This window comes from Stereum hirsutum (genome assembly GCF_000264905.1).
Source record: "Stereum hirsutum FP-91666 SS1 unplaced genomic scaffold STEHIscaffold_2, whole genome shotgun sequence".
In the NCBI taxonomy this organism is placed as follows: Eukaryota; Fungi; Basidiomycota; class Agaricomycetes; order Russulales; family Stereaceae; genus Stereum; species Stereum hirsutum.
The window spans coordinates 188614-208710 of NW_006763132.1; the positions used below are offsets into that span (position 1 = coordinate 188614).

Genomic DNA, 20097 nt, shown 5'->3' on the forward strand with positions numbered 1-20097 from the left:
ACATCCGACACTATCGAGTCCTACCACTGTACGTTGAGACAGTGGCTACCGTTCACACATCAAAGTTTCACGCTAACGGTAGATCGAATATGTCTCACGCCGCAGTGAACTCTACGAGACTGGCTTCTCCTCCATCCCATAGCTTTACAAACTTGAAACCCGCCTCTTCACTATATAGTATTAAGCTGTAAGTTGTCGGTCACGACGGGGAACTATTGACGCTCACCCCATCTCGACGAACTCTGGAAGAGTTCGCTCCTTGCTGTTGTGGTTTGACATCATACTGATGTCCTGTTGGTACAGACGCACACGGCCCATCCCGAAGTTTGGAAGAAGTGGCTCTGGAGCCTGGAAATGGTCGATCAAATGTTGGGGTTTGGACAGAAAAAGTATGCAGTAGTGCTTGAAAGACACACCTCTGAGACCCGAGACTGATTGGACCTGTTACGAACGGCATGTTGCAAAACGAACTCGTCTGTGGGGATGGATAATGAGCTGCAGGCCACAACGGCTGACTAGGGGAGCGTACGGATGAGGAGTCTACTGCTTGGCTTGGCCGACGTGCGAATATTTCTCAATATCGTAAGACACTCGTCCTTCATCCAGTCATGGCTAGCCATGTCTCATTCAGTCGTTTATCCCATTGGGATTGGTAGAGAAGGAGACGTACAGAACATGACGGATCTGGAAGAAACAAAGAGAAATCAGCAGCGGCGAAGCATGAATATATTAGATCTCTTGCATAGTAGAAGTCACATCCTTCTGCAGGAGTATCCTTGAAGAAATCGAACGCCTTGAATGTGACAAGCTTATTTTCCAAAGCCTCCGGATACTCGTTAGACCACAGCTACACACAAGTTAGTCATACATTCGTGTAAATACTGACGGAGGAGAACTTATACTCACCTCTTGTCCGTCTTCAACCGCAGCTTTAAGATCTTGAACAACGACACGCAGGTGAGGGAAGGCCTTCAGAAGGTTCAGCATAGCATGTCCGTTGCCTCCTCCGACGTCGCATATAGTAGTTCCGGAAGGCAAAGACTGCCATGGGTAGACTAGGCCGAAGAGCGTTGAACGAAGCGACCCCTTCGATAGATAGAGAGAGCGAAGCCATAGCCTACCTTTGGGAAGCATGGCCCGACCAGTGACAACGCCCCATCCAATCATTGCCTTGTTGAGACGCTGTGTCGTTCGAGCAATGGCGTGAGAAGGTCGTACACACAATGACAGACACATACATACCTCTTGGAAACTTCTGGGTGCCTGCATATATCATTGTGAATGATCGTAAAGGAGACAAAGACGTAAGTGTGATAAGATAGCATGCCTTTCCACAGTAATCAAACAGCGGCAAACCATGCGCGTAGCGGAACGGTGCATCGGCGGGGAGCATGGAGCTCCCAGAGATAGGATCCATAAGGGCATCAGCGAGGAAAGACGACGCCTTCATACACCCACCCGTCCTGATGAGTGACGATTGTTATGTGAACAGTATAGGTCGAAAACATTTGATTTCTTACACATGTCCTACCAAACTAGAGACGGGGTCGGTGGAGACCAACTTCATGCTCAACCGGTTATTGGCGAAGACGTTTGGTTGGACTGTATGGTTGTTCGCAAGTTATTAGATAGTTATATAACTCAAATTGGGACCTTACCTTCATTGAAACAGTGCTTTGTCGCGAGCATGCGCAAGATGCGGCCAAGCTTCCCGGCATCCAGATTTGACCGGTTGGCGAGCACATCGATATGAAGGCCCTCGGGCTTATCGAGGAGGAGGTCTGATACCTTGGCCTCCGTGATGACTTGAAGGCACGCAGACTCCTCGAGCTACCACGCCGGCAGGCCTTCAATGCTAAAGTTCTCGAGCATGGGTGTACAAATGCTAGCACTCACCGCGTAAGCTTTCTAGAGTGAAACATTATCTCAGTAAGTGAGGTGACACATCATAGGAAGACATACTCACGTTGGTCATAACGTGGCCAGGACTTGCGACAGTGAAGCTCAGCTGAGCGCATGCAGCCTCAATAATTTGGATCGCTTTACTCAGTTGGGGTGGTGTGGACTCTGGGGTGTCGAAAGGACCGGGAATATTCGAATCCAGTGATGGGACTGGCTGGTTGATGGCTGCATACTCATCGATGACGACTTTGACGGCATTCGTGATGAGGTCGACAAGCGGAAGAAGATTGGCTGAGTCGGTGGTAGACATGATGCGAGCGAAGGAGAGGGAGGCAGCGACTAGAAGGAGAGGGAGACAACGACTAGAAGGAGGCGTTTGCTCAAGCTGCTAATAGCGAGACAAGACTCCCAGCTGCGACGCCTTTAGGTAGCGGTGCGCTGGCGAGTGTTTATGAGAAACTTTGAGACAGATGGAATCCAGAGTCAGATCATGCAAATCCGAGGCTGTAACCCACTTCGATGCGCTGGGAGTCTATATCAACTCGCGCAAAGTCATTGGAAATCATGTTTCCTTGCAAAAATCATTTGCCACTATACGGCGGGCTTTCTCCCATGGATGCGAAGGCGAATTCCCAACGATCACTGTCAGTTCCCTTGCCGCTAGATTGGGTGGATGAAAGGTTTGCGCTCCCTGCCTGAGAGCTCTCTCGGAAGGAGACATTATCGCTGCATCTAGCCAGATACGACTTGCATACAGGGACAGTGGCCGCAAGGAAGGTAACGGCTGGTAACGGCTTCTCCGGCGAAAGTCTGTCACGGCGCGTTCAACACAGTAGCCTGCAGCAGGGACACTACCAACGCCTGTCCAAATTTACGATGTGCAAGCCCCATACGTATTTCTTGTGTTCCCAGCCCATCTGTTCCCAAGAAAAAGCCAGGCTGTCGGTATTCCAAGCGCGTTGGAGCTGCGCCGTGAGCGAGGATTGAGAGGGCGTTTGTCAGGCCCAGTGAAGGTGGAAGTCAGAAAACAATTGAACGACTTTGCAACTTCACAATCAATCGTGTCATTTTTGTATCTTATCGGATCTTATCCCACGGATCGCGCCACTCAAAGATTATGTAAATGCCACCCAGCTGCGTGGGCTTGTGGCCCATTTCGGCTACCAGACCGCGATACAGAGCTGAAACATCCTCGTCCTACAACTTTCCTGCAAGTACACCACCAAAATATTCGCCGATGTTGTCCGCCTCATCGATCCCCGTAACTAACCCGACGTATCCATCAGGCCTGACAATAACTATGGCGCCGTCCTCGCCGATACCATACGTCTCGTATGCACGCCCTCCAAGGCTTCCGCTTACATCAGTCTCGTCAACCAATACCCTAAGGAAGTGCTAGACGTCAGAAATAGAATGAAGGCATCGAAGACATGGATAAACGCACTTGTCCCAAGATGACCTGAGCGTACGTGGCACCGCCAGATAGTCCACCGTTTCTTTCTTACCTTGCAGGACGGGGATCACGTCGAATATCTCTTCATCAAACCTACAAAGTACACCATCCTTCCCCTTCAATCTCTCTGCCAATACCTCCAAATTCTGTGACCGGACCTCCGAATGCAAATTCCCAGTGAAGATAAAGATTTTGAAACGGGTGTTGGATGTGCACAGATCGTGGATCTCAACAGGTATCATATCTGCTGCGTGAAGAACAACCTGGGGCGGAAATCGTTGGCCAACGATGATCTTCGTCTTGTTCGATCCGCTAGAGGTTATCAGAGAAGTGTCGTATTGTATGCCCACGCCAGACGTTAAGCCATTGTATTCTCGGAATGCTCTGGACGCAGAGGAATCATTGGTTAAAACAATAGTCTCCTACGGACATATGACTTACTCAAAGCCTGAAGATGGTGCTTTTTTACCATTGCTCAGAGTTCCGGTGCGCGCCTTGGCCGAGAACCCCGCGGAGTACCACCGATCGAAGGCAATCAACTCCTGCGCGAATTTGCGCCTCTCCAATTCATACTGAAATAATCACGACACGTATGAAACGGTACAGCATTGATTAGAAGGGTAAATGACGTACGGTGTGGAGGAGGGACAGTCCTGACCATCCACGGAGCGTGTATACCAGCTTCCAGGCTGTGGCACACGTGAGTGAGAGTCAAAGAAGGATGCAATTTCGCGCACAGACCTAGATTGTGAGAGTCGTTCATGCTAGTGTTCATTCCCTGACCTGCTCAAGATTTAAACCGAAGAGTCAAGAGGACACGTCGGAAGTAAACTCGCCTGCCTTCGGAGAGTGCGTGTGGCACGCATCCCCAGCCACAAAAGCTCGTTCGTGAAGCGAGAATTGAGTCGCAACACGTTGACCGACTAGTGCAATCGAAAACAGGGTATTGAGTACGATATATAGTGCAATAGTATCCCTGGCGTAGACGACACTCACTAACGTAGCATGTCCACCAGTCAATATCAGCCGCTTCGAGAGTATATTGTGCGAATGCAGGTTTCGCAATCTACAGCGAAGTCATAAGCCTGGTATGAATCCATTTTTATGCAGCTACGCATACCGCGAGAAGCTTGTCCGAGTCTAGACTCTTTGGGTTGACTCGTCCACTCTCGGTATCGACAAGTCCCGTCTCAAGTCCGAGGTCGATGTATAAGCGTATTTTGCCCTCTTCTCGAGGTATGAGAAGCACAGTGGTGTCGGACCCGCTGATGGAGCAAACGTTCCTCCAGTCTGGAAAGTTAGATTCTTGAGTCGGAGTAAAATCAATCACACCCCAGACATGGTCTGCATAGCAAGTCAGTACAATGGTGGGATCCACGAGGGCCAATATGGAAGGAAGAACTCACTTGTCTGTTCGCCTTCCATCTGAATGTTCAGGGCTCTGCGGACCCACGAGTGAGCACCTACAGAATATGAGCATGAAAGAATTGTGTAGATAAGAAGTGAGTTTACCATCAGAGCCCACGAGGAACTTGGCGTGAACAATTTCCTGTTGAACAGCCTCTCCTTCCAGGTGATCCAGGACGACCTTTAGGATCATCAGACGAGATGATGAATTCAATAGAAGCGCCACGCACAGTGATAGGATACTTGGACGTATCATTTAATTCCCTCTCGTCATCAGACAGAATGATCGATGATGGGCGAGTCGGACGGTCCACAATGACGCCTTCCTTTAGAAGGCCATCGAGAAGCAAGCGTTCGATACCACCTTGGTTCAGAGAAATCTGGAAAGTGTTACCGTCAGTAAACTACGCTGAAAAAGTGTTTTTCGGCTTTAACATACGGAGAATGGGTATCTAGCGACAACTTGGTTGACCATAGACACCCTGCTCGTGCGCTAGTCCAGAACGTTAGCTGAATGACACTGTTAATGATCACGATTTGGAAGTGCAGCCAACCTCGATACCATTTCGATCCTTGCTTAGGTTATAGAAGGCCTACATGTGCATTTTACGGTTAAGAAAGCAGGGGAGATCATAGTGACAAAAGACGAAGACGCACAAACATGTGCAGATGGTTTCCTTCCTTGAGGAGACGTTCCACAAGTCCATAACTCTTCAGAATTGTATTATTAGCTGTCGATGAATCTCTTGGACACGTTCTTCTTCACCTGTAAGACTTCAATGGTACGAGGATGAATACCGTCGGCTTGGCCGGCTGGAATGCTGGCAGGTCTACAATGGAAAGGGCCGTTTTAAGGATCATGGTCGGTAGACCTGATGAAGTGTCATGAAAGGTGAACACCATACCTTTGGTCCACAATCTTCACATTGATTCCAGCTTGAGCCAAAGCAACACCACACAACAGACCAGCGGGACCAGCACCGACAACGAGAACGTCGACGTATGAGGTCGGCAAGTTGTTAGAGACCGGCATGCTAGAGGAGAATGGTCTTGCACAAACGAGGCGGCGTATCTGTCAGGTAAGTTGCGTGCGTCAAATTGTGAGCAGGATGCAGACTGATAGCGCCTCCCCCGAGAAACGATGCGTCCGCTGTGATAGGTCTTAAAGACCTGTTTGATTAGCCTAAAAGCATCTGCGCGGCAGATGTATTCTGATACCCCTGTATTCGGTGCGGGTGAAAGGAAGAGCTTAGTGTTGGACACAATACTTCATATCAAACGCATAAGGTCCGAATACAACTCTACAACTTCGCATGGATGAGCCGTTGATGCAGGTGGAATCTGGTGTATGGAATTGGATTCGGCCACGGCGCTTCCCGCATGACCCACTGAGAGACGCCAAGAGCAACGAATGAGCAGAGACAATCCCGTGGATAGACCTACTACCGTGGTAGAAAACGGTAAAAATACTAAACTCTACAGGTCAAAAGCCTACCGGTAACGATAAGCACCTTCCGGCCTCTTCATATTCACGTCGCAAAAACGTACACGGGTTTCTGTCTCACATCCTTTCACAAGCCAGGATGGTGGAACCGCGACCACCTGAAATTATCCGCGCTGGGGTAATGGTTACTACGTATCCATGATATGGCTCAATAGAAGCCTATGAACGCTCGTTGTATGGAAAGCGGCCGCAAGGTAAACTTGTTAGGCCACAGTCTGAGCCCATCAACCACATCTCATGTTGCGGATGAGGAAGTAGAGAAGTACGAGCGGTGCGAGCTATCAGATAAGTTACTCACACATACTGCACTGTTACGACCTTATGTTCAGCCACGCGTCACAGAGACGCTGACCGTGAGCCGTCGCGCTTTACACGAAGATCATATGGCAGACACAAGTTCATGCACGAGGACTATAGGTATGAGTACAACCTGTCAGGGCCTGTCATCCTGCGCAAGCCCACATGTACGAAGCAAAGGCCTAGACACGCTGAGACCGATGCTCTCAAGAGGTGATCTCGACAAGCGATCCAGAACGAACATCACTTACACCACAGCAGCTCACAGGCACTTAAGCGATTGCAAATTCAACGAGGCTCGCTTCTCCAGCATCCCAAATCTTCACAAACCGATAGCCTGTGTAATTCCTATCGCATATCATCAGTTACAAGTAGTGAGACACCTTTAGAAGGCTTACCCGAGTTCAACGAACTCATCCAGTGTACGCTCCATGCTATTGACACAACACATCATGTTAATATCTTGCTCATACAAGCGCACACGTCCCATCCCGAAGTTAGGGAGAAGGGGTTCGGGCGCCTGCGAGAATCCGGGGCCACACTTCATGTCGCGAACCGCATGTTGGAGAACAAATTCATCTGCAAGCCGCAGCTCAGTATGCCGCCGGATAATGCGTACAAGGGAGTACATACGAATAAGGAGTCTGCTTGACTCCTTCATGGCCGAGCGGATGTTCGACATGATCTTCAAGGATTCGGCCTGAGGCCAGTCGTGCCTAAACAGGCGAGTAAGTCAAGACGTGGAAAGCACTGAAGAGAGGCAGAGACGAACAAGACATGGCGGAGCTGTAAAGAAAAATGTGAGAGCTGCACTTGAGAGTAACTGGCAAAACATGATAGAGCTCGCTCACATAGTAAAAGTCGCATCCGGATACTGGGACGCCCTTGAAGAAGTCAAGCGGAACAAAGTCCACGTGTTTGCTGTTCACGGCCTCTGGGCAAGCTTTCTCCCAAAGCTATATCGGTCGTCCATATGTGAGTCATGGGTGGGGAGTCAAATGTGGCAAATGAGACCCACCGGTTTGCCGTTCACGACTACATGCTCAAGGTCTTGAACTATGATGCGCAAGTGCGGAAAAGATTTCGCGAGACCGAGGGTTGCATGGCCATTCCCACCGCCTACATCGCAGACTGTGGTGCCCTTAGGCAAAATGTTCCATGGGAAGGCTAAAATACGGGCTATTAATCAACAGACATCGAGGTTAGAACGGAATTATCACTACCTTGGGGGAGCATTCCGGTTCCTGTCACCAAGCCGAACCCAACCATAGCCTTATTGAAACGCTTCGAAACTGTCAGCAGGGGAACGGGCTTGAATACGACAGAGCCCAATCACCTCCGCAATGCGACGAGGAGCCTACGGAAGTCAAACCGGTCAGTAAGTAAGTAAGTCCCTTGATGACGAGAAAAGACACAGACCTGAGAATAATAGTCGAATATCGGTGCCCCGTAAGCATGGCGAAATGGTGCATCGGCAGGAGACATTGAAGAGCCCGAAACCTGATCCATTAGCGCGTCATTTAGGAAGGATGCTCCTTTCATACCCTCTCCCGTCCTTGTTGGGAACAAGATCAGATAGGCTAACAACCCAGTGAATAGCTAAATACACCCACAGATGACCAACGAAGCTCGAGACGGGGTCCGTAGAAAGTAGCTTAATGCTTAACCGGTTGTTTGCAAAGACATTCGGGGATACTGGGCGAGAACGGCCGTTAATGGAATGTAGTTCTCCATTATCTCTTCAGGAGCGCTCGCCTTCGATGAAACAATGTTTGGTTGCAAGCATTCGGAGAATACGGCCGAGTTTGCCGGCGTTCAGTCCAGACTTGGAAGCAAGTGCCTCGACAGAAAGCCCATGCGGGACATCGACTAGGTGATCGGCGATTCTGCCCTCAGTGACTACTTGGAGGCAGGCCGCCTCCTCAAACTAATACACTAATCAGTTCTAGGACTTCCTGTAGACCGATAAGAGTCCGTCACTTACGGCGTATGCTTTCTATTACAAGGAGGGTCAGTCAGCTTCCTGCCAGCGATCCGGTGGGGAGTGAAGAGCTCACATTTATCATGACGTGACCGGGGCTGGCGACGGTGAAGCACAGCTGGGCACAAGCGGCCTCGATGATTTGGACTGCCCTGCTCATGGCCGGAGTGTTCGATTCTGGAGCATCGAAGGGGCTCGGACTAGTGGAGTCTAGGGAAGGAACAGATTGGTTCACGCTCCTGTATTCTTCGACTAATAAAGCAACTGATTTAGAGATGAGGTCAACTAGAGGCAAGAGTTGTGCGGGATCATGTGCAGCAGAAAAGGACTTCGTGTAAGAGCGCCCAAGTGGGTCGACGGACAGGAGGATTTGGTCTGGCATTGTATGTCGGAAGGAATCAGTGATTGCGGTGTCTGTCACGAAGAGTTCGACACAAACTGATGGGGTCTCTACGATGTTGCGGTCTTTGAACAAGATATCAGCCAGCTATTTTTAAACGATACAAACTCAGAGCCGAACGAAGGGAACAAAGTGGGCGAATGATTACACTCTGCATATTTCGGGAGTGAGAAGACGTACCAGCTTGTGATTGCCCGAGAGAAGATGCCAAGGAATAGGGCTGAGAGAAAGGTCCAGAGGAAGACTAGGTATGAACTTTACAGACCTAGGTTTAGACATTGGCAACCGATCGTGAACTATGATTCACGTTGAACCCCGCGGAATCCTGGAGTCTGTACTGCAAGGCTTGTCACTTTCCTTACCGTACGTCCATGCCCATATTGGGATGCCACAGTAGAGATCTTGGGGAAAGGTACAGCATCGCGCATTGTTTCCTCAAGGTAAATCTTTCTTTAGGCAAGACGCACCCGCAAACCATGATAGCGGTATGACTTAGCTTGCACACAGGACGCTATTCAGAGAATAGAGACGTCCTTAGGGTGTATGGGAATTTTTGACCACCAATCAAATGATGCACCGGTTATAGCTTATTAACGGAGGGTCGCAAATAAATCCCGAACACGAGGAACTGTACGAGAAAGGTTGGCGCAAAGTCGCCATCGTATTTATGATGCGTTGGTTATGCGGAGCACTCGACTCCGGCGAAGTGCGTGGAACAAGGGCAAACCATGCGCCGGAGGAACTGGCGATATGGTGTTGGTGAGCATTGAACAAGGGCCGTAGCTCGAAAAAAGAAGGAGCAAAAGTCCCATAGAATGTGAGGGAAATCTGTGGGTTCAACCTTTGGGAGAGTACCGAGACGGCCAGCTGAACGCTAGACTGTATTATTCGCTTTTCACCCATCGCAGTCTCGCGGAGCGAGAGGCTTCATGTACGAAGTCTCAGGGTGACGTCAGGGCGTCACATACGCTCGTGGTATATTCAGAAAAAAAAATGAGGAGAGCTCTTCATACCTGATCAAGGTATTCAACTAGTCATTTGATCTGGGCAAGCTTCGAGCTCGTAATATAGCAAGAAATTCCCCTGTTATATATAAAAAGCTTCTATCAGCAGAGAGTCGTTACCAAAATGCGAGACCATCGAGCAAGGGAGCAGAGGTTGAGATTTTCTTGAAGATGAGCACGAATGTCTCATGCAAAATTGAACATACTGCCACGTGGCGCCTTTACCTGGGACCCGCCCAATGAAGGGGAAGAAAGACGAGCGACGTGGAATGGATCGAGCGTGGAGTATTCGCATGAGTTCAGAGACGTACACTTCGTGTATGGAGATACTGCGCGGTACGAGAGGGTACGCACTCATACAGCCGTGTCAACGCCAAGTTCATCGACGGTGATCAGCGAGGAATCATGAAGGGCACCTCTTTTGAAAGTTTATGCCGCGAAATAGATGCGGGAGATGTTGGAGAAAGCAGAGCCGACTGTCTGAAATAACATGGTCCACAGGAGATCTTTGTTTATAGCAATGTACCAGGAGGGTCGTTGCTGTTCGGGTACAACTGATCAAAATGAGGTGAAGGAAACGACAAGCAGGAGGGTTAGGGCTGGTTAGGGGTAGGGTTGGAATCACTCGGATTCTCCCGGATCCAACTTCACCCAACCAACAGCGTCTCTCGAGCTGATGTCAAAGCTGTCTTATCTCAATACATAGCGTGCAGAAGAGCATGACGGCATGTAGCCAAGGATTGTCTTGGACGAGAGCTTCAGAGACTAGTCGCCACTCACAATGCTGTTCCAAGGCTATCTCATGCGCATGCTGTATACTCCGTGGCTTGCAGTGCTACACCGTCATGCAGGTTATGCTGTTGTTATCACGAAGCCCCATGCGCGATGATTTGGGTCGCATGAGATGACTTTCTCGAAGCTTGTCAATTGACCGTCTTATTGCCACACAGTGCGGTGGTTGTACCATGGATGACAATATACGAACTCGAGCGTTTTGCCGTACGTCGTCGCCGTTCAGTATTGTCTCTTCATGAGCTGTAGGGGCTGGTAGCTTTTTAGACAATTTTCGCTTTGAATATGCAATCAGGAGCGTTATTGATTCCATTTTAATCGTCATTTTGGAACGATCTCCATGGCTTGTACTGTGATTGGCCGGGTGTGCTCTGGGTACAGCTGCAGTACTATGTAGTGTTTGTTGGACTTGGAAAGTCTGGGAAGTTTACCCTGTGCTCGCCTACGCAAAGACTCAAACGCTTGGCTCGGCCTTGACCTACCAGAAGTCTGTGTTTTTTCTACGTGAATGGCGATAAACCATTCTGGCGAGGTTTAGTGAATCCGGTGTAGCACTATGCTTGAACTAAGTTCATATGGTGACACACTACTACTAGATCCTCACCTGAGTAGATTACACAGTTCCATATATATTAAGGGAGATTATGGTTGATATCGGATGGGCTTCAATGGGGATCAAATGCGGGGCTGAGGTTGCTCTCGTCTTGCGCCACATTCGCCACCAAAGGCTCGAAGAGGAAAGCAAAGGCTTCTGAATCAAACACGAACAAACAAGGATGGGGCATGACGTGTTTAGCTTTCGTTTACTCAACACACCCGTGTTCGTAGCACAAACTGTCCGGACTTCGCCACATACTCTCATACGTCCCATACGTATGAGGCCGGTTATTATCACTCTATCGTAACGTCCTTTCCACTGAGCCTGCTTTCGCGCTGCAACACTGTGATACATCTCGTGTAAAGTGACACGCTCGCCAGAATTCTCGCTCGTTTGTTGTGGGAACCTTTATATAACTCCAAACATCGTCAGAACTATCCTTCCGCTGATATTTCTTCTTCCGCTCGTCGTATGCTCCTGGACGCGCACCGGAGGCCCGCACAGTGCCCAGATGGGCGAGTTCCTCTCACTCATCAACGCTTTGTGCACGTCCTGAACCCACGCTGTAACATCGTTTTACTAACTGGTTCTATCTCTTTTGCTATGTACAGTCATCCTCTTTCGTACTTCCATTCCACAGATATTTGTGATACTAATAAGTATGACCCCATCCCTCGATGTCGTTTGTCACGATGTGCGGTTTTCCTAGGCCGGGGTCATCCAATCATGCACGGGTGTGCAACGTAAATCCCACCTCAATCATGGGCTAATACATTTGACACACAAGTGTTCAGCATCAAGCGAAGATTACCCAGGGAACAGGTGGGAATTCGAAGCACCCTCCATGGGCACGGGTTCTGTTCGGTGGCTCAATGGACAATGTTCAGAGGCACCTCATCGACGACTGGCCCACGACCGTCGCATTTTTGCCAGGAAACCAACTGGCCATTCGACCGCATCTGACTATCTGGACACTACCGCCTGCTACGTACCTGCGGAATGTGCTCCTCTGGGCCGTCGTGCTTATCAATGCCTGCATGAACCTCAACGTTCTAGACAATGCTGACGTTTGTCGATTGTGTAGAACGTAACGGCAGAGGCTTGACTGGCCTTGTCCGGGGCGTATAAGAGGAGAGAACTCTCTGCCTTCACCGTCACTACCCTTCACCAAACGATGACTACGCCACTTTTTGCCCTTGCCAATACCCTCATCAACGGTGTCCTCACTCTCGAGTCTGTGTATGCAAAGAATGGAAGCTCGTTTCCATCTCTCGACGAGCCGTTCGTGCCAAATGCCCTGGATAACGATGCAGTACTCGCCGCCACAACTCGCTTGATCGTGGGAGCAGCTGCTCAGATAATCGCTACTGTTCGTCCTCCTGTAGAAACCTTGCAGGACTATGCTCTGTCTATGTACACCCCTGCTACACTCGGGCTAGCTGTAGACTGTAACTTTGCCGACGTACTCGAATCCGTCGGACCGAAGGTACATCAATCTCCAGTCTTATTATTATTTCCAGCCCCTGACCATTCGAGAACGCGTCAGGGTCTACACTCCAGAGACATTGCTCAGAAAGTAGGCTTGGACGAGGAGAAGACCGGTAATACCTTTCCTCGCCTTTATACGTCATTACCTTTAGGGTCATACTCACTCACGTACTCTCATACGCAGCTCATGTCCTCCGCTATCTCGCCACTCGACATGTCTTCCGGGAAGTTGCCCCCAACGTCTTCGCCAGCAATCGTCTGTCTTCGGTATTATGCAAAGGCTCCTCGATCCAGAGCATCAAGGAGGAGTGCGTAATCAACACTTTCAACGTCAGGATCCTGACATCAAACATTCCTGACAGTCCTGCAAATCACTACGAAGGAGCTCCAGTGGCTGCTTCCATAGCTCACTTGTGAGTTGTCTGGCCATCGATGTTGTTTTTGATTGCTGACTGCGTGTTTAGCTGCGATGAAGGTCTGAAGGGCAGCTCAGCTATAGCCTCATGGGTCAAGGATCCCAAGGGGTACACAGCACCGGTGAACATGGCGTTCGACACGAAGCTTCTTCTCTTCGAGTGGTTCGAACAACCAGGCAACGAGTGGCGTATTCAGAGATTCACCGCAGCGATGAAGGGTGCCACCTCACGCTTTAAACTGGAGTCCTTCACGTCAGGTAGGTATCGTTCTTGGCTATGATATAGTCTTTCTTACTAATGACCTGAGTCTAGCTTTGGGTAGACTGTCGCTCAAACCCGACGATGTCGTGGTTGACGTAGGAGGAAATGTCGGGATGCTTTCCTTGAATATGTTGACGGCGTACCCGCATCTTCGCTTTGTGGTCCAGGATCTTCCGAACGTCATCTTAGGTGCAGAACAGGTTCGTCGTAGTATTCTTCTCCACTTCTCCGCTCTTACAAGAATTTTATTCTATTTTTCAGTATTGGCGCACCAACAACCCCGAAGCCCTCGCCGAAAAACGGGTCACTCTGCAGGGTAAGAGCGACCTTGCCTGAAAACACCCTTTCGGCCCTCTGACCCTGAGGTTCTTCTAGCCCATAGCTTCTTCGACCTCCAGCCCGTTCAGAACGCAGCCGTGTACTTCATGCGTGCTATCCTCCACGATTGGCCCACTCCCGACTGCATCACGATCCTGAAAAACATTCGTCAAGCGGCTGGACCAACATCCAAACTCTTGGTCTTCGAACACATTCTACCACTCGCCTGCGCCGAAACTTCGACAGAATTCGACGTGACCGACGACACTATCCCTCCAGCGCCTTGGCCTATGCTCCCGAATCTTGGTGTTGGGCTCGGAGCGTGGGTTACCGCGCTGGATATGCAGGTTTGTCTCGTTCTCGAGCTACTGTGTCAAATGTGATCGGGCTGACTTCAGATATCTGGCAGATGATGAACCTGCTGGATGGTCAGGAGCGAACGATAGCCCAGTTTGCTGAGCTTGGGGCCGCTACGGGGTGGAAACTTGAGTCCGTGAAGCCGGGAGGAATGGCTGCATTTATCTATTCGGCGGCGTGACCGCAGATGCTTCTTTACACGGAGGGACTCACATCGCGATGTACCTCCTTCAATTACTTTTGCGATATTATACACTCATGAATTCCTATCCATGTTTCACGAGTCCACTGCGTCTGCTCCAATCACCGTCATTACCGGTCTTTCCTCTGTCCGGTGCGACAAAAATGGACTATCATCACCTTACAAAAATACATGTCCATAGTATTCTCCTACGAATGATGCTCTCGTTGAAAGGAGTTTGAGGCAGGGTACATCACTCAGAAACGGTCTACAAGGTGTATTTCGAACTCTTCTCTTCACTCACATCTCCCCGATAAAGGTGCCACCAAGACCCGCGTTATGCTTAAAAGGGCCAGACTTCGAAGAGTGGGAGGTATGACCTCCTCAAAGTCGAGCTGCATATATATTACAATGAGCTCAACAACGAACTCACTGACATACCAACCGTGAAGCCTGTCCATTTAGGTGTAAAACGTACCGAAAGTCTACGTCGCGACTGTATGCTATACATCGTTCGAGTGAGAGAATGCCGAATCAGGGCATTCATATCGTATTCTTTTTCAGAAACAACTGTATCCACTACGGAACGATGTGCCCAGGGACAGCGATGAAGGGTGTAAGCGTAACGGAAGGAGGAGGAGGAGAAAGTGGAGACGGTTTGGAATACTTTTTGGATGGTTCGAAATCGGGTGGTGGCACACGTCCTTCTGATCTTCGGGAGCCAGTTTTGAGAATTATCCTGCGGGAGGCAACACAGGTGTAAGTGATGCGTGAACGTAGATAGAAATGACCCTAGGACTCACGAGATGATCGAAGGGAGGTCGGAACTTGGGGTGGACAGCTGCGGTGACCGTACAGATCATTAGTCAAATCATGACTCCGATTGATATGGATGCTCACAGGGCGTAAAGATGTCCAGTAACCTGGTAAAAAAAAGTCACTCAAGCCCTTCACGCAACGGAAAACGTCCATATTTCAGTGTCTCAACGGTGCGAGGAGGTAGATGGTCACCGAGTTGTCTTACCTTCGTAGGGCGACCACAGAAGATCGGGTCCAGGCATACGCATCAATACGACTGTCGTTCCCAGAAAGACGAATGTCGCACGTCTGACGACAGACTAGGAGTATGTCGCGCCAGCACAGATCGAGTTCTTCTAATAACGAGAAGTCATCGCGTCCATGAAGTGAAAGCGGGATGACCGTAAGGACCAACTTCGACCTTTTACGATGTCCAACAAATCTCGAGCGAAGGTGGAACCCTTTCCAGCAGACTATTAGGCTGGGAAGGCACGAAGAGTCAAGGTGAGGGCACGTCAGCCGCGTTCGCTGGACTCTCGTTGAAGATTGAAACAAAGGAAGAAAGAAGCAACTCTGCGAGACAGTGTTCATAGTTGGACAAAGAGATGACTAGATCGGTCACGTAGAGTCCTGCTGAGAGTTGGGTGCCAGGAGGAAGGTCAAGCCTTGAGAGGGTGAGCCGGAAGAAGTCGGAAGAGGTCGGAAGTCGAGACCTCGGCGGAAATCCCCGTGGGAAGAGAAGTTGATGTGGCACCATTGTGGCGCGATCCACTCTCTCCGCCCATGTTCTGCAATCTGGCTATGAACGAAAGGAGACATGAGCAGACTACACGGGAGGAGGTTACAGAGCATACATCTTACTTTGGGAGAACGACGAAAGAGATAGAAGATAGAAAAAGCAAACAGTAGAGGAAGACCGAACTTCACCAAGCTTGAAAAACGATGCCACACTTCACCAAGCGTATTGAGAAATTCGTCCCATGCAGGACACTCTCGTCTCTTCACAAACATTCTTCCATCCATCACACGCAAAAAAGCCAGCACCGAGTAGAGCGGCAGAATGGAACCATGTAAAGCATTCGAGGCATATGCATAATAACTGAGTGGGGATGTGGATGAGTGAACATGAACGAGGAGCAATGAGTATGTACGATGATTAGCCCGAGAGAAGTATAAGATGCGAACGACAACAGAACTTTTGGATGAGTGGACACCGTCTTCCTCCTCTCCCACCGCCTCGCAAGTGGTCACTACCATCTACCCGCGCCCCACTAGCCGTTCCGACCAAACCTCCCGATCATGGCAACTCCAATAAGCCGACGCTTACTCCTGGATCTTGGCCAAAATCTCGGAGTCCTTGAATAAGAAGTACTCCTGTATCACCGAGCGCGCTCGTCAGCTCACACGACGTTTCGCTACACGCGCACAACGACAAGAGAACACGTACATCTTCTCCGACTTTAATCGCGTTTCCACCCCAGCCTGGAAGAAGGACCTTGTCTCCGGCCTTCACAGTCGTAGGTACGATTTGTCCATCCTTGTTTGGTGCACCGGGGCCGACGGCGATGACGGTGGCTTCTGGGAGCGGGTTCTGGGTTGCGGAAGTGGGGAGGAAGATACCAGCAGCTGTTTTCTACGAAGGGAAGCAGAATTATACGTAAGTTGGGTGTTCAATCAACCGGTCGATAGAGTAGAATAGGTTATGTAGGACGCGTAGAGGAGGACGCGACGCGAGGATGGAAGAAACCGGATGAGGGAAACGGTCGTGACGTACTGTCTCTGGCTTGAAGCGCTGCACAAGAACACGGTCAAGAAGAGGAACAAGAGACTTGATAGACTTGAAGGTAGCTTGGGCGGCCTACAACACCAATAATCATGACGATGCGAGCCAACATACGTCTTCGTCAGTAGACTGCACCCCTCCAAAAAGCAAAAACGAGTACGGAAATTGCGCACCATTTGAAGTACGAGCGAGACGGAAGGTTATGAAGTAGAAGATAACGAGTCGAAAATAATAACGGAGTGAATGAGAAGCGAGACAAGGATGAGGTTGGGGAGCAAGTTGGCTGAGCTGAGAAATGCGAGAACTCTCCAGACTTTTTCGGCCGGGCCGTCTGTCCCGTGGGCACGTGACCACGCGGGACGGATTGTTGACTTTGAGTTTGCTCAAAGATCGCTTCGAAGTTTCGCCTTGTCGCTGCCGTCGACGACGCTGCTCAGCGCTCAACATCTATGGGTCAACTAGTCTCAAGATGCAATAGCTTTCATGCTCGCAGGATTTTTGGTGTGTTTTTACGCCAGGGTCTGAATCGATGACTTTGGTACAACTCTGGCGACATGGGCCGTATATGATGCCCCTCGACGTGGAACTCAGATCATCATGATACTAGGGTGCCATGTCATTTCTTTCAACTTGTGAGCTGCGGGTCGCATTGGCCTGTGCGAGCAGCTCGGAGGGAAGGCATCGGTCAGCCCCATATCTGGCCACAATCATGCTTATCTTTTGTATTGAGCGTGTACTTCTTCTTGTTCGCGGTATCATCAAATGGTGGTCAACTAGTCACGTCGACGTCGTCTTCACGTCGGCAGAACAGACGGGTAGAATAGTATACCCAACTCTAATTAGGGACGCCGACTCGTTGATATTCTAGAGTGCACCGATTGTATGTGCTCACATATTGGAATTACATGAACAGCGTGCGGCGACTCTAAAGATCGCATCATACATATGAACACGGCTCTGATTCAGCATCTACTGTACGATGTCTCCGAATCATGATTTGGCATTGGCTTTAGTGGACTGCTTGTATGCATAGGAGGAGAGGCTTAGCGATAGTAGATTCATTTCGTCTCGTCTGATCCATCTCGATGAAGGCTACCAAGTTCGATATCAGAACGTTGCTCAGGACCCTGTTATGTGGAGGGAAATATGTAAGTGTCGTTGCTAATTCAGCGCCATCAGTGTCTTGATCTCACCACCATTCTTCCAGAACCGTCCTGATGTATGTCGACATGGACTTCTATAGCGTGCTAGTATATCGATTAGCGCACAATCGTATAAATCCAGGCGAGAACTCACTCCTGTGCTCGGGTTTCCTTGCAAGGCTGCGGCGGTGAGTTCTTTAGTGGTAATGACCTTGACTGACTGCAGGAGCGAAGAGCGACAATTGAGACTAATGATTATCGGACGGTGAGCACATGCATCGACATTCCAAGAGCTTATCATACGTTGCCATGAGACTATTGGAGTACACTGTGTGGACTGTTAATCGTGCTCCGCGAAAAAAGAACGAAGGGCATACATCTTGCAATGATCAACATGAAGACCGTCCAAATCGCTGGAACAAGAGTCGATGAACTAATGTCGAATTCAGGGTAATTCGGTGTACTGACTGTTTGGTAGTTTCACGCTGATCTATGCGACGAAAGCGTACACAAGCATACGGTTTCAATGAACATTGACGAAAGATGTTGAGAGGAAGTTACTCACGAGGATAACCATTATTATAGAGCAAATACTGTGCATATAATAGGTCAAAGCAGGCTCTTTCGATGAACCTATCACGATTAACTACCTAGTGACGAGACCCGTTTCTATAACACATCAGCATTCAACTGGCATACCCATCAACGAAAAGGAGTACGTACCAACGGTCCATAAGATTGACTTATCAATAGTCCCCCTATTTCTGTCCCGTACAATGAATACATGTGTCTGGCGATCTAGAGAGAAACTTACCTGTTGGAAATACGCCGATGAGACCAAAGAAGAATGCAAAGACAGACAGTGTTGAAAATGTCAACGATAAGACCAGAACCCTGGCCCAAAAGAATCAACAGCTCGTGATCCTGGAAAAATGAGAGTAGGTCTCCGGTGTTTGTGGCGACGACGCTGGCGGCGATTGCGCTTCCCAATCGAATGATATTGAAAGTCCATGAGAACAGAGGGAGGTACCACCGCCTGGATAGCATATACATCCGATAAGAAAAAAATCCCTGTGTAGCAATTCAGTCACAACAACACAGGCGAAGATTCTATTGGGCTGAGAATACCTGGACAAGTGCTGCGCTGATATTGGCAAACGTGACTGAATACGCTAATGGCCATACATACCCAGTCCATGCGAAAGCACCGTCGGCGAAGTACTTGACAGTAACGATATAAATGTAGACGATGATGAAAGCCATATGAGCAGTTTCGATCGACCTATGAGCAGTCAGCTCATGATTAGGTGTATATCTCGTCCGCATATTACAACGTACAACACAGAATATAACTGTTCAGACCGACAAGAAAAAATGAGAACATATACCACGTCATGCAAAGAAGAGAAAACTTCACCAAACCCTTGACCCAGATCCCGTCGTTGAAGTGCTGCTGATAGTAGTTGTGGACTTGCACGAGCAATACCCCGTACAGTATTGCTGCGAATAAGACTCCAAGCTCGATTGCACCAAGAGTTTCCCCGAGAGATGCCATGGCTGAACCGTGTCGAGGGTTGAAGGATCGGAGGAGCTAGATATATAGCACCGACAGTGATGATGTTGCCCAGCTTGAGAAAAGATCATAGTGCACTGATATGGGGGGATGAAGCAAACGTGTATGACTGATGGGGCAGAGCACAGATGCAGATTCAGATTCTCCACTTAGGGCAGTACAGGAGAATCAGTTCATTGACCGGAATTCTCGTGACGTTACTTGAAACTGATCTGGAAAGAAACTTACCTTACCTTCCTTACCTCCGCGGCACAAACTGTTTCAAACCCGTGGTATCAAACTGATCAATGACAGCGAGAACAGTTTCGTCCGTCTCGTGGAGTCTCTTCATCGCCTTGAATACCGCATACGCCATCCACATCGAGCGACAAATCAGAATCAGACACTCATGATAGAAATCGGTCATCTAGTAGGACACTATAATATGTTTTCATCATGCAGC

The 20097-nt window shown here is 49.3% G+C and overlaps 7 protein-coding genes across 7 annotated transcripts; 1 reads left to right on the forward strand and 6 right to left on the reverse strand.

Annotated features, from left to right (window-relative positions):
- Positions 1-8: 8 nt before the first annotated feature.
- On the reverse strand, positions 9-2212 carry STEHIDRAFT_165178 (S-adenosyl-L-methionine-dependent methyltransferase; the record flags this gene model as incomplete). The annotated part of the gene is made up of 14 exons (XM_007299483.1): positions 9-170; positions 227-348; positions 417-475; positions 530-612; positions 671-684; positions 743-847; positions 907-1055; positions 1122-1182; positions 1243-1255; positions 1347-1463; positions 1521-1602; positions 1659-1830; positions 1897-1908; positions 1967-2212. 14 exons carry the CDS (start codon positions 2210-2212, stop codon positions 95-97), a joined length of 1311 nt encoding a protein of 436 aa, XP_007299545.1. The 3' UTR covers positions 9-94.
- An 887-nt stretch (positions 2213-3099) lies between these two features.
- Positions 3100-5795, reverse strand: STEHIDRAFT_49341 (uncharacterized protein; the record flags this gene model as incomplete). The annotated part of the gene is made up of 15 exons (XM_007299279.1): positions 3100-3286; positions 3347-3739; positions 3797-3927; positions 3989-4036; positions 4175-4278; positions 4352-4421; positions 4476-4699; positions 4762-4818; positions 4868-4943; positions 4993-5142; positions 5202-5255; positions 5317-5355; positions 5420-5473; positions 5529-5592; positions 5668-5795. The coding sequence occupies 15 exons, from the start codon at positions 5793-5795 to the stop codon at positions 3100-3102; spliced, it is 1779 nt and encodes a 592-aa protein (XP_007299341.1).
- A 910-nt stretch (positions 5796-6705) lies between these two features.
- On the reverse strand, positions 6706-8926 carry STEHIDRAFT_165180 (S-adenosyl-L-methionine-dependent methyltransferase; the record flags this gene model as incomplete). The annotated part of the gene is made up of 13 exons (XM_007299485.1): positions 6706-6911; positions 6962-7142; positions 7197-7279; positions 7336-7349; positions 7415-7519; positions 7582-7730; positions 7787-7847; positions 7900-7920; positions 7983-8118; positions 8177-8258; positions 8319-8490; positions 8548-8559; positions 8621-8926. 13 exons carry the CDS (start codon positions 8924-8926, stop codon positions 6836-6838), a joined length of 1398 nt encoding a protein of 465 aa, XP_007299547.1. The 3' UTR covers positions 6706-6835.
- A 3586-nt stretch (positions 8927-12512) lies between these two features.
- Positions 12513-14359, forward strand: STEHIDRAFT_152324 (S-adenosyl-L-methionine-dependent methyltransferase; the record flags this gene model as incomplete). Its single annotated transcript, XM_007299486.1, has 9 exons — positions 12513-12824; positions 12885-12939; positions 13011-13134; positions 13189-13239; positions 13291-13499; positions 13555-13703; positions 13765-13819; positions 13879-14168; positions 14231-14359. 9 exons carry the CDS (start codon positions 12513-12515, stop codon positions 14357-14359), a joined length of 1374 nt encoding a protein of 457 aa, XP_007299548.1.
- Positions 14360-15039: 680 nt separating this feature from the next.
- On the reverse strand, positions 15040-15777 carry STEHIDRAFT_117926 (uncharacterized protein). Its single transcript, XM_007299487.1, has 4 exons — positions 15384-15777; positions 15260-15307; positions 15163-15200; positions 15040-15098 (listed from the first exon to the last, which is right to left on the reverse strand). Exons 1-2 carry the CDS (start codon positions 15746-15748, stop codon positions 15301-15303), a joined length of 372 nt encoding a protein of 123 aa, XP_007299549.1. The 5' UTR covers positions 15749-15777; the 3' UTR covers positions 15040-15098; positions 15163-15200; positions 15260-15300.
- A 493-nt stretch (positions 15778-16270) lies between these two features.
- STEHIDRAFT_72219 (hsp10-like protein) lies at positions 16271-17207 on the reverse strand. The gene is made up of 4 exons (XM_007299353.1): positions 17114-17207; positions 16932-17015; positions 16605-16790; positions 16271-16531 (listed from the first exon to the last, which is right to left on the reverse strand). Exons 1-4 carry the CDS (start codon positions 17114-17116, stop codon positions 16481-16483), a joined length of 324 nt encoding a protein of 107 aa, XP_007299415.1. The 5' UTR covers positions 17117-17207; the 3' UTR covers positions 16271-16480.
- Positions 17208-18761: 1554 nt separating this feature from the next.
- On the reverse strand, positions 18762-19637 carry STEHIDRAFT_49973 (uncharacterized protein; the record flags this gene model as incomplete). Its single annotated transcript, XM_007299323.1, has 4 exons — positions 18762-18846; positions 18897-19153; positions 19211-19378; positions 19500-19637. 4 exons carry the CDS (start codon positions 19635-19637, stop codon positions 18762-18764), a joined length of 648 nt encoding a protein of 215 aa, XP_007299385.1.
- Positions 19638-20097: the final 460 nt, after the last annotated feature.

What these genes read in the sequence shown, in the direction of transcription:
- STEHIDRAFT_117926 (XM_007299487.1), bottom strand. Translation starts at nt 15,748, where the DNA reads ATGAACACTGTCTCGCAGAGTTGCTTCTTTCTTCCTTTGTTTCAATCT.
- STEHIDRAFT_72219 (XM_007299353.1), bottom strand. An exon ending in AGCGCTTCAAGCCAGAGACA is followed by an intron (nt 16,791 to 16,931) that starts GTACGTCACGAC and finishes TTCCCTTCGTAG; the next exon opens with AAAACAGCTGCTGGTATCTT. An exon ending in CGATTAAAGTCGGAGAAGAT is followed by an intron (nt 16,532 to 16,604) that starts GTACGTGTTCTC and finishes TCGGTGATACAG; the next exon opens with GAGTACTTCTTATTCAAGGA.